We start from the raw sequence: 13,643 nt of genomic DNA, 5'->3' as shown, positions 1-13,643 counted from the left end.
CCAAATAATGACCTTTGCTCTTAATATACTTCATATAATCCGACTGCACTGATCCTAGATCCAATAATCTCGTCTCACCCAGTACGAACTGCTCAGTCAATAAGCCACCCCGGTCATGATCAAAAGTCCCATATGATGCCAAAACGTGCCAATAGGCCACAAACTCGAACGTGATACATAAGGAAAACGAACTCTGGAAGGGACTACTCAACTCGCGTAACAAATATGAACTTTCCTCAGAAAATGGGAAACAAAACACACAAAAATAGATATAGGGAACTGTACTCATCATCACACTGTCGCGGCGTGCAACCCGATCCAAACAACATACCCGTGGCGGCGTGCCACCCGATCCACACATTAAATTCACATAAGAAGATACACACCGAGCAAAATTGCTCATTACTACAAAATACCGAATATCGGCCACAAGCACGCTAAGTGCATAATACCATCCCTGGAAGACAGATAGCTCCATAAGCTACAAAACTCAAGCACAACTGAAGTGCGATATATGATCTGAATCTCAAGAGCCATCCTGCTCACGTAACACCATTGCTACGCGGAACCTCAACACACAAGAAATTTATCAAGCCATTTGGCAACTCACACGGCACAATATAGCACAATATAGCATTTGAAATAACATCCAACGTGTGAATACTCCTCCATAAGGAGTGTTATGCTGAAATGAACACATCTGGCCTAATATAGAACTTATATTCATATTTAAATCTATCCATCGACCTCGAGATGATTCTGATCGCACCATGTTAGGCTAATAACCTTTCAAGAGTTCATTATAACCCCTTTATTCCATAATACACAAGAACAACCATCACAAACAAAACAAACTCTCACAGTCCACAACCAAATGAACCGTGCGCCCTTCGGGCATAAATTCTCAAATTTGCACTATTACCACAATCTTCACACTTGGTTTAAATCTTCAGTCAAGCAGGTGGCTACATGTCACACTTATACAATCTTCCCATGAGACATGCTCCCAAGACCTTCACCGCACCAGCTAACGTGTCTGCACATCCATACCACCGGTCGCACTAACGTTGTAAAGCACATCAAGAATCTATAACAAGATTGCAGAGCCTCTTTCACAAAATATCGATCTCAGGTGACGCTTAGGATCATACTGGCTTACTCTAAGCATTCAAGTCCCTTTTTCCTGCTCATCCGAGCTCGTGACATCCTTTCAAACACCAAACTGCAACCTCAGTTCCTCACTTTAAATTTTCATGCCGCTCACTACACCTAACTTGCTAATATGCGACAGTATAAGAAGTTCATCATAACTCCTGAACCACTAATATGGTAAACACTTCATCACCTAGAAAAGTTTTACTTAACTCATTCCAAGAGAACCATGGCAACACGCGAGTAACTTCTCATAACCGTAGGACATGTAAATCCTCAAGTAGTGGTCTAAACCACTATAACTCTTCCGGGATCCATCTGCACATAATAGGCCATAATACTCGAAAGCCTCCAAATAAAATCAATTACAATGACCATCAAACCTCGCACGCATTACTGTAATCATGTGTATTACTTAACACGCTGAAGGAACTAATGGTAGAGGCTATTATAACAGGACGATTCAGTTAGCGTTTCAGGTATCCCACGGTGTTTTGGGTAGTCGGGGTCCTCATGGGTCTCATTCTTAGCTGCTAGCCTAGAGTGCACCTTTAGCTCCGGTCAATGCACCTCCAATTCAGAGTTCTCAGGGTGCATATCAGGTAGACAGGGTCAGTTCCAAGGTGAGCAGTCACAGCAGTCGAGGACTTGTTATAGTTGTGGAGATCCGAGTCATGTTGCGAGGTTTCGCCCTAGGTCACAAAGCAACATGGCACAACAGAGTACTCGTGCTATTGTTCCGGCATCGGTTGCTCCACCACCTGCACAGCCAGCTAGAGGCGGGGTTAGGAAGCCCGAGGTAGTGGTCAGGCCATTAGAGGCATAGGTCAGGTAGTGAGGGGTCTACCGAGAGGCGAAGGTCAGACTGGTGGGCTCAACCACATTTCTATGGATTTCCAGCTAGACTTGAGGGAGAGCCATATGATGCTGTCATCATAAGTATTATTTCGGTTTTCCATAGAGATAGATGCCTCGATTTTATTTGATCTAAGTTCCACTTATTCATAAGTGTCATCCTATTTTGCTTCATATCTGAATATATCTCGTGATTCTTTGAGTGCCCCTATTTATGTGTCTACGCCCGTGGGAGATTCTATTGTGGTAGATCGTGTTTATCGCTCGTGCGTGGTCTCTATCAGGGGTTATGAGACTAGGGTAGACCTTCTATTACTCAACATGGTGTACTTTGATGTTATTTTGGGCATGGATTGGATGTCACCATATCACTCTATTCTAGATTGTCACGCTAAGACTGTGACGTTGGAGATGCCTCGTTTACCACAGTTAGAGTGGAGAGGTTCATTGAGTCATGTTCCCAGTAGGGTGGTGTCTTTTCTGAAGGCATAGCAGATGGTCGAGAAGGGGTGCTTCATATATTTAGCCTTCGTGAGGGATGTTAGTGCTGATACTCCTACCTTTGAGTTAGTTTCTGTAGTGAGAGACTTCCCAGATATGTTCCTAGCAGATCCATCAGGCATTCCGCCTGGTCGGGACATCGATTTTGGTACTGACTTGGTGCCGGACACTTCGCCAATCTTTATTGCCCCGCATGGCACCAGTGGAGTGAAAGGAATTGAAGAAACAACTTCAGGAGTGGCTTGATAAGGGTTTCATTGCCCCTAGTGTTTCGCTTAGGGTGCTGCAATTCTATTTGTGAAGAAGAAGGACGACAATATGCGGATGTGTATTGATTATCGACAGCTGAATAAAGTTATAGTCAAGAATAAGTACCCACTACCGCATATTAATGATTTGTTTGATCAGCTTCAAGGTGCTAAGGTGTTCTCGAATATTGACCTGAGATTGGGATATCATCAGTTGAAGATCCAGGATTACGACATTTCGACGATAGCTTTTAGGACCCGCTATGGTCACTATGAGTTTTTGGTAATGTCCTTTGAGTTAACTAACACCCTAGAAGCCTTTATGCACTTGATGAACAACGTGTTTCAACCATATCTAGATTCCTTCATCAGCATGTTCATTGATGACATATTGGCATATTCTCATAGTCGGGAGGAGCATGAGCAGCACTTGATGATCGGTAACTACAAAGTCAACTATGGGTCAAACCCATGAACTTTTAAACCTTCGAACTTCCAACTTTTGCCAATTAGAGCCAAATCAATCAAAGGAACCTCCGAATCCAAATCTGGGCGTACCCCTAAGTCCAATATTACAATTCAAACCTAACAGAACTATCAAAACTTCGATCCGAGGTCAAATACACAAAAGTCAAAGTTGGTCAATATTTTCAACTTAAGCTTCCGAACTATGAACTAAGTGTTCCAATTCAATCCAAAACCTCCTCGAAACTATACCACTCATTCTCGCAAGTCACATAATAAAAAAAATACACATCGAGGAACATCAAATAGGGAAACAGGGCTCAAATACACAAAATAATCGGCCAGATTGTTACACTTGGGTGAGTTATACAAGGGAATGGGGTGATCGACAAGGATGTCACGCATCGTATTGGGACGGGATGGATGAAATGGAGGCTTGCTTTCGGTGTTCTATGTGATAAAATGTGCTACCAAAACTTTAAGGGAATTCCTATAGAGCGCTGGTCAAACCGGCTACGTTGTGTGGGGCGGAGTATGGCCAACCAACAACTGTCCAGAAGATGAAGCAAACTAAAATGAGGATGCTGAGATGGATGTGCGGGAACACCGGATTACAAAAAAGGAATGAAGTTATCCGGGAGAAGGTGGGCATGGACTCTATGGAGGACAAGATGCATGGGGCGAGACTTAGATGGTTCAGGGCATGTGAAGAGGAGAGGCACAAATGCACCAGTGAGGAGACGTGAGAGGTTGGCCTTTGAGGGCTAACGAAGAGGTAGAGGCAGGTAGAAGAAGTATTGGGGAGAGGTAATTAGGCAGGATATGGCGTTGCTCCAGCTTACTGGGGGCATGACCATGGATAGAAAGGTGTGGAGGTTGAGATTTAGGGTAGAGGGTTAGGTAGCCGAATGATGTCGTTGTTTGTCATAGTAGATATAATACATAACTTAGCGTCTTTCGTGTATTTTCATATTCCTAGACTTCTGGTATTACTTGTTGTTTCCTTCGCTTCGGTTTTCTAATTGCACTACTTAGTCTTAGTTTTGTATTTTCAATTGATTCGCTTATCATTGACTTTTTCCTTTATCTTTCCTAATCAATGGTCTACTAAAACAATCTTTCTAGCTTCCTAAAGGTAGGGGTAAGGTCTGCTACACACTACCTTCATCCGTTCCCACTTGTAGGAATACACTAGATTTCTTGTTGTTGTTGTTGTTGTTGTTGTTGCTAGGGGCTCACCTAACAAGCAGATGTTAGGCGTATGACGATCCTGTGATGTTTTATGGGTCATGACAATTAAAATCCTTTTTCAAAACCTGTTTGGTTTTATTTTCCACCAAGAAAATATTTTCTGTATAATTTGTATTTATTCAGACACAGTAGAGATCACATAATTTAATGAACAAGTCTTCTTATTATGGAATTAATTCAAAATTAATATCTGCCATAATAAATTATATCTTATTCAAGTAATAATTCTAATCGCACTCCTTAGTTTACTTTAAAAAAAATTTATTAAAACTTATTAACTTCCCATGTTAAAATTCAGATACTAATCAATGAAATAAAATTACTAAAAATCTAATTTATTGAATATTTTTTAGACTTTTATTTAACTTATTTTATTTATTGAAAACAAGATCAACCCGCTGGATTCGCACACGAAAACTTATAAGTTTCCATAAAGGTGTTTAATCAATATCTATACCGAACATAGATTCCATCAATTAATTATTTCTTCGCCACTGTATATCTTAATTGTCCAATTTACCAGGCATGTTGATCAATAAAAGATTCTCGATTTTAATGAATTAAAATAATAAATAATATGCACAGCTATAATAACTATATGAAGATTAAGAGTATAAGTATATTCAATAGATTAGAGTATTATTTTTATTTTGTCAGTATAAAATACTTATCTCTACTTGGTCCGTTCAATACATATAAAATGTATTATCACAAGAATTAAGAATTATACAATTTTTATTCAAGATATATTATATTTGTCACGACCAAAAAATCTCAACCTATCGAGATGGCGCCTAACACACTTGCTAGGCAAGCCAACAATCACATAAAAGCTAAACATTTGAATAAAGGTAAAATACATAGTTTACCCATCAACCTTGCATCTAAATCCCTATTACACACCTCTCCGCCACGGGCAACCTTTTACACACCCAACCTTTGTCGAGTGTGTCTAAGACACACCACTTTTTCTTCACTAGATTTTCAAAGCATGTGTATTGTCACGTGCCAATAAAGTCCTGGCACGTGTGACTGACTAATAATAAAAAGATAGCACATAAAATTACAATTATATCCATATCTTCTTCATCCTGTCCACTAAAACTGTCATCATCATGCTTTCAATTTCTTGCTCTTTCGATTTCCACAACTAAAGCAGCAAGGTAGTAATAATAAAGAGGAATGTGCATTTTTTAGCGAAGAAGATTAAGAATTTTACAATTTTATTATTTGTAAATTTACCCATTAACAAATTTAAAGAATATGCTTATTTGCAAAAACTTGAGGTAAGCTTTAATGGATGGAGATATTTTTGAAAAATTCACCGTTTCGAAAAATTTAACTTAACCATGACAAAAGCTCAAGCTAATCTTTTCTAGAAAAGAAAAGAATTTTCTGTACGTACAATTTAGCCAAGCTTTAATGGTTGTTGGAGCTACAAAGAATTTAATTGTTGAATTTTGATTATAATTTCTTAACAAAAAAATTTACAAAACTAAAGACTAATGACGAACAAGAAGAGATATGAAAAATCTTAGTGGATCTATTTGAGAAGAGTAGATCGGGTGGAGAGAAGTGGGTCTAATTAAGTGTGAAGAAGCAGCCATGGTAGGTTTGGTGGTTTTTAAACATGGAAGAAGATGACCCTATTTAAAATTATACAAAAACTAAAAAATTAACATCTGATACGAAAGTTCTCCTGTTCACGCGCTTCATTTGATGGTAAAGATACGCACTAACCATGTGGGCAAAGTGGTGTGTCTTAGACACACTCTACTAAGGTTGGGTGTGTAAAAGGTTGCCCGTGGAGGAGAGGTATGTAACATAAATGTGAGTGCAAGGTCAATGGATAAACTATGTATTTTGCCTTGAATAAAACATTTTTTATTAAACTCAACAACGAAAAATATCATAAATATCTGGGGAAAAAAACTAAAACACTACTACAACCATCCCAAAACCAGGTGTCAACGATTACATGAGCACTACTAAGTATCGACATGAATCCAAACTCTCGTACAACTGTCTGAATAATAGAACAGTACTGAAGAAAATAAAAGGAAAAAGAGTCAAGGTCTGCGAACGTCATAGCAGCTACCTTGAAGTCTCTAAGCAAGTACACACAACGATCTAGCAATCACCACATCTAGATGTACCAAGATCTGCAAACGTAAGCAGAGTATAGTATGAGTACAACCGACCCAATGTACTCAATAAGAATCAAGTCTAACCTTGAGCTGAAAGTAGTGATGAGTTTAGAAGGATACAGTCAAAACCAATATAATGACAACACATGTAAGATAATGACAATGACAGTAAATAACTCGGAGAAACTATCATCTTCAGCCCGTTCATAGTACATACATTTATACATGCTTTCAAGTTCACAAGTAAAGACTAACACTGATAAGAACATGTCAAATATAGCTAGCATGAGGAATGGTACATCTCAATGCCTACATGTCAACTATGCATGTCAAATGTAAGGTATCACAGTAATATTTGCAGGTACTCACACCCTTAAAGCACTCAATTTGTCTATCTAAAATATCCACTGATCACACACATAATCACTCAACACTGTACGGGTGCTTGGCATCAATGCCCCTCACCAAAGCATGTGTATATATCACTGTGCCTGCACTCACTGCTAGTATGTCAGACTCTAGAGTGAAGGATCTTGCCCAAACTCTAATATAAAGCTTATAAGACCTACTGCAACATGCTTGCCGATCAACAATAACAAATGAGACAATAAGGCCTACTGCGGTGTGCAACCCGATCCACCATAACACTCACAACCCGGCTCTCAGGCCCACTTCAGTCATCAGTCTCTCAAGTCTCCAGGCTCACAACCTCGTATTACTTAGCCCAAACAATCATAAAATGTGATGTAACAGTGAATGATAATACAGACTGAGATATGATATGCAAATGAACGATCATGACTGAGTACATAATGACCGTTAAAGCAAATAACTCAAAATACCACAAATAATCTCAGTAGGTCTCCATCAAAAAAGCATATAGCCTAAACATGATTTCTAACATGAATCACAACTCAATTACTCTAACATGTAGGAATTACACGGATAAAACAAGACTTGATATCAACACAGTATAAGAATCCACCCGGATCATGATTATGACGGTGCACGCCCACGCGCCCGTCACCTAGCATGTGCGTCACCCCAACACAAACCACATATCACATTTTCTAGGGATTTATACCCTTAGTTCCAAGTTTTGAAGTGTTACTTACCTCAAAATGTGCAACTCAATGCTCCAACAAGCCTTTGCCTCGCGAATCGGCTTCCGAACGACTCGAATCTAGTAACAAACAACTTAATATAATCAATACAAGCTATAGGAAACGATTCCATTAGATAAGGCTAAGATCTTTAACCAAAATAAAAAAGTGAACCCGGGCGCACGTCTCAGAACCCCACAATATTCATAAATTCTGAACACCCATTCAATAATGAGTCCAACCATACTAAAATCATCCAATTTCGACCACAAATCAACCCTCAAATCTACAAAGCTCACTCTCCAATATATAGTCCAAAAACCCCAAACTTTACCTCAAGCATATATAATCTAGGTGTAAGAATCAATGGTATTCTATATTTATGAACAAAAGTGATAAAAGTCACTTACCTCTTGAATTATAGTAAAATTCATCTCGAAAATCGCCCATAGCCGAGCTCCACAACTCTAAAAATGAGAGAAATGCCAAACCCTTCGACATTTATGTTCTGACCAGCAAAATTGCACCTGCGGTCAAATTCTTCGCTTATGTGCTCCTGCTTTTGCGGAAAAATCACACTTCTGCGATGTCAATTAAACTCCGACCTGCCGCTTCTGCAGCCAAATACTGCTTCTTCGGGTCCGCTTCTACGGTTCTCCTCGCGCTTTTGCGCGTCCGCTCCTGCGAAAGTTCTTCTGCATCTGTGGTGCAACCCCAGGCCATTCTTCTCCGCATCTACGACACAAAATCCTCATTTACAGACTCGTAGATGCGGTCCTTCTTCGCAACAATGATACTCCCATAGCCATCCCCTTTCCGCTTCTGCGTTCCTCCAGCCAAACCTGCAATGTTGCACCTGCGGCCAAGCCCACCGCAGGTGCGGTTACACCAGTAATCCACATATCTTCAGCAATGCTCTAACTTCAATATCCATCCATTACTATTCATGACTCGCCCGAGGCCCCCCAGACCTCAACCAAACATACCAAAAATTCCTAACTCACAACACGAACTTAATCGAAGGCTCAAATCACATCAAACAACAACAAAATCAGGAATCACATCTCAATTCAAGCCTAATGAAACTAATCAACTTCCAACTTCTAAATCCAATGTTGAAATATCAAAAAAACTCTAACTGACCTTAATTTTTGCACACAAGTCATAAATGACACAACGGACCTATTCCAACTCCCGGAACCAAAATCCGAACCTGGTATCAACAAAGTTAACTCTTTGTCAAACCTACCAACCTTCCAAACCTTCAACTTCAAAACTTTTGCTAATTCAAGCCCAAGCAGCCTACGAACCTCCAAACCAATATTTGGACATACTACTAAGTCCAAAATCACCATATGAAGATATCAGAACCATCAATACTCTATTCCAGAGTTATCTATACAAAAGTCAAACTCCGATCAACTCTTTCAACTTGAGCTTCCAACTTTGGACTAACTGTCCCAATTCACTCCGAAATATTCCCGGAATCGAACTAACCACCCCAGAAAGTCATATAACAACAAATGAACATACAAAAAGCGATAAACTAGGGAACAGGTGTTGGCCCAAGAACAGGTGAAGTTTTGAAGATTGACAAAAGAACTCAGACATGGACCAGGTCCATCTTGTGAAGTACAATCATAATCAACCTGTACATGTGAGATGCACGTGAAGGAGATAAGTCTAACTGATCACGCAACAATATCTCCTGATCTGATTGAAAAGGTTGCATATTGGATAAGGAGAGAAAGACTCCTTATATGAAGAGAACACAATTTAGGATGAAAGATAGTGTTAGAGTTTGAGATCATCAAGAACTCTTCTACGATAGAAGAATAGCAATTGAATCCCAGTCAAACTCTGATTACTTACCTATTAAATGTCGGTGTTGTGCTCTTTTACAGGTAATGCACACAAGCAGAAGTTAAACTTAAATTGAGACCAAAAGAGCAAGGCATTTTTGCAAGCAATTTATGTGTGATTCGAACTTGCAATCCTGAAGCTACTTGAACGAGATAGAAGAACTAGTTCCATGTGTCTATCTTTTATTCTAGTTCAATTGTAGTAGGTGATTTTACATTTTACCTTTCAGCTTTCATAGAAACAATTGTATTAGGTACCTAGAGTGTTCAAGTTAGAGTTAACTTGAAGTTGTCGCAACAGTTGAGGCTGTATGGCACGACGGGATTAGAGTTAATTCTTAGGTTTAAAAAGAGTTTTTGTTAATGCTGTTTTGGCTCAGTGATTTTAGTGGAAGTTTGGGAAAATCCTACTGAGTAGTAGGTCGTGGTTTGTTCACCTTTTGAGCCAGGTGTTTTCCATGTAAAAATCTCTGTGTTCTTTATTTTTTGTAGTTATTATTCCGCAAACAGCAGTAGTTGGAACACCCTAGAAGAACCATGTCCTTCTATAGTTCAGATAAGCGAAAATTGGGTACCACACAAATCACCCCCCTCCCCCTCTTGTGTGGTATTGACGCTTAGAACATCAATTGATATCAGAGCAGGTTATCCTTGAAGAGGTTAACACATTAGGAAAAGATCAAGATGAGTGCACCACCTAGAAACTGGTAAGGGAAATCCACTGCTAGGCCTCCACTCTTTAATGGTCAGTATTATTCTTGGTGGAAGAACAGGATGAGAGATCATATCATAGGAGAAGACTATGAACTCTGGGACATAGTCACTGATGGTCCCCTGGCAACTACAAAGAAGGATGCTGAAGGAGTGGACGTGCCAAAGACAAGAGCTGACTCCACTACTGAAGACTTAAAGAAATGGGAGAAGAATGCCAAGGCCAAGAAATGGCTTGTGTGTGGACTGGGTCTAGACGAGTACAACAGGATTCAAAGTTGTACCACTGCCAAGGAAAAATGGGACACTTTACAAGTAGCTCATGAAGGAACTCCTCAAGTAAAGAGATCAAGATGAACACTGCTGTATTCTCAATACGAGAATTTTACTATGAAGGAAGGAGAAACTATTCAGGAGATGTACACAAGGTTCACAACACTAACAGATGAACTTAAATCTCTTGGGAGAATTATCCTTGAAGAAGACAAAGTTGAGAAAATCTTGACAAGAGTCTTACCAGTGACTTGGGAAAGCAAAATCACTGCTATTCAGGAATCAAAGAACATTGCTACCCTCAAGTTGGATGAACTGATTGGAAACCTCACTGCCTATGATCTGAGAAGGCAAACCATGAAAATGGATGCACCCAAGAAGGAAAGAAGTCTGGCTCTCAGAATAGCTGAAGGTGCAGATCTGGAGGATGATGAAATGGCCATGATCACAAGAGATTTCAAGAAGTACCTAATGAGATCTTCAAGAGGTACAACCTTCAACAAACCAAGGGCTCCTATGAAACAGACCAACGAGGGTTGCTACAAATGTGGTAAGATTGATCACATGATCAAGAACTGTGCTCAGTGGGAAATTGAATGGATGAAGGAAAGGGCTGAACGAAGGAACAGGAAGAAGGAACAGGTTCAACCCAAAATGAACAAAGGATAAACAAAGGCTATGGTTGCTGCATGGGGAGAAACATCAAATGAGGACTCAGAAGATGAAGCTGGAGATGAAAAAGCACTTATGGCCATCAGAGAATCAGATGATGAACAAGAGGTAAATGTCCTTCATCTCAAAGACAAAATTAAATTTCTATCTAAAGAAAGGTTGTCTGAACTATTGCTAGACTTCATTGACGAGTCTGAGATAATTAACAATGAGAAAGAAGATCTGTCTAGGGAGTGTGTTATCTTAAAAGCCAAGTGCAAAAATCTAGAATCTAGGGCTAATGAGAGCGACGGTAAAAATGTTGAGTTGAAGAACCAGGTTCTTGAACTTGACACCAGTGTCCTAGAGCTTAGGTCTGAGAATTTAAAACTGAAATTAGGAATATGTAAGAAGAAAACTGATCACACACATCTCACCTTAGAAGAAAACTTAGGAAAAATGAAGGATGAGTTGTACAGGAAGGATGAGCAGATAAGAGTTTTCAAAGAAGACCTAGGGAAGGTAAAGCATGAACTAGACAGAACTTGCAAATGGAATAAGGCTTCTGATGCACTTTCTTGGCTACAAGAACATCACAGTAGCAACGAAAGAGGACTTGGATATGGGACTCAAGCACCTAAGTGGGACCCTAAAAGTAAGTACCTCACTCTTCCTGAAAACAAAATTTGCACACACTGTGGCAAGACTGGCCATTACAAGAATGAATTTAATGCAAAAGAAAAGGCCAGTCAAAAGAACAAAACCGTTGTTCAAAAGAAAAATAGGCTGCCTGAGTGGGCTAAAAGGAATTTGATTTACCTTTTTGCCTATAGAAAGGGACCCAAACTAGTTTGGGTTCCTAAGACTAACCCTGATTTCTTTTTGCAGGTCCAAGTGAAGGGAAGTAGCCAAATATGGTACATGGATAGTGGCTGCTCAAAACATATGGCTGGAAGCAAGAACCAGTTCCTTTCACTTGAGGACATAAAATGAGGTAATGTCTCCTTTGGAAATGGGAAGAAAGGTGAGATTATTGGGGTTGGAAAGGTAGGTAATATAGACTCACACTCCATTGAGAATGTCTACTTGATAGATAGCTTAAAATATAGCCTAATCAGTGTATCACAACTGTGTGACAGAGGTAACCTTGTAGCATTTACCTCTACCAAATGCTTTATGATTAACCTTACCACTAACAAGATTGTTTTGCAGGGAAAAAGAGTTAACAATATTTACATTTTAGATTTGTCCACTCTTTTAGAAAATGAACTCACTTGCTTGAGTGTGTTGGACAATGATCCCCTCCTGTGGCACAAAAGACTTGGTCATGGAAGTCTGAATCAACTCAACAAATTAGTCTCCAAGGACTTGGTGATAGGGTTACCTAACATCAGGTTCAAAGAAGACAAAGTTTGTGAAGCATGTGCAAGGGGGAAGCATGTAAGATCATCCTTCAAAAGCAACAAAATGGTAAGCACGACCAGGACGTTGGAACTGGTTCATATGGATCTCTGTGGTCCAATGAGAACATTGATCAGAGGTGGTAAGAAATATGTACTTGTTGATTATTATTCCACGTTTACCTGGATACTATTATTAACATCTAAGGATGAAGCATGTGACATGTTTACTGCCTTTATTAGAAAAACTCATAAACAACTAGGTAATCAACTTGCATCCATCAGGTCTGATCATGGAACTGAATTTGAAAATGCTACGTTTGCTGAATTTTGTGACGAGCATGGTATAGATCATAACTTCTCTGCCCCTAGGACTCCTCAACAAAATGGATTAGTTGAAAGAAAGAACAGGACTCTTGAAGACATGGCTAGGACTATGCTTCTTTCTAGTAAACTGCCTCATAACTTCTGGGCAGAGGTTGTAAACACTGCATGTTATATCATAAATAGATTCATGACTAGACCTCTTGTGGAGAAGACTCCCTATGAGTTATTTAAAGGGAGAAAGCCAAATATATCCCATCTTAGGGCATTTGGATGCAAGTGCTTTGTGCACAATAATGGAAAGGACTCCCTAGGTAAGTTTGATCCCAGAAGTGATAAGGGAGTATTCTTGGGATATTCTTCATATAGCAAAGCATATAAAGTGTTCAATAAAAGAACTTTATGTGTAGAAGAAAGTGTACATGTAGTGTTTGATGAAACTAATATTCTTTCTGAGAGACAGGAACATGAAGATGAAGCCATTGGGCTGGCAAAAGATTTGTGTAAAATCTCGGCTCAAGCCAAAGCAGCACCAAAAGAAGGAACAGGTTCTTCCATCCAGGGCAACCTGACAGGGGGAACTAATCAAAGGGGAACTGAAACCAATCCCCTAAAGGAACATGTTCATGACCCTGTTCCTCGGCAACAGAACATGGGAGAAACATCTAGCAAAAATCAGTTGGTTGTGAAACCTCACAAG

General features: G+C 39.6%; 1 protein-coding gene across 1 annotated transcript; it reads left to right on the top strand.

Annotated features, from left to right (window-relative positions):
• The first annotated feature begins 2,826 nt into the window (after window positions 1-2,826).
• Window positions 2,827-3,967, top strand: LOC109210314 (RNA-directed DNA polymerase homolog). Its single transcript, XM_019373717.1, has 2 exons — window positions 2,827-3,196; window positions 3,705-3,967. The coding sequence occupies exons 1-2, from the start codon at window positions 2,827-2,829 to the stop codon at window positions 3,965-3,967; spliced, it is 633 nt and encodes a 210-aa protein (XP_019229262.1).
• The last annotated feature ends 9,676 nt before the right edge of the window (window positions 3,968-13,643 follow it).

Source organism: Nicotiana attenuata, unplaced genomic scaffold (genome assembly GCF_001879085.1).
Source record: "Nicotiana attenuata strain UT unplaced genomic scaffold, NIATTr2, whole genome shotgun sequence".
NCBI lineage: Eukaryota > Viridiplantae > Streptophyta > Magnoliopsida > Solanales > Solanaceae > Nicotiana > Nicotiana attenuata.
This window is presented reverse-complemented; position numbering and strand designations above follow the sequence as displayed.

Coding starts and splice junctions, on each gene's coding strand:
- LOC109210314 (XM_019373717.1), top strand. CDS start 2,827: ATGCGGATGTGTATTGATTATCGACAGCTGAATAAAGTTATAGTCAAG. Junction 3,197..3,704: donor TGAGCAGCACTTGATGATCG/GTAACTACAAAG, acceptor CAAAACTTTAAG/GGAATTCCTATAGAGCGCTG.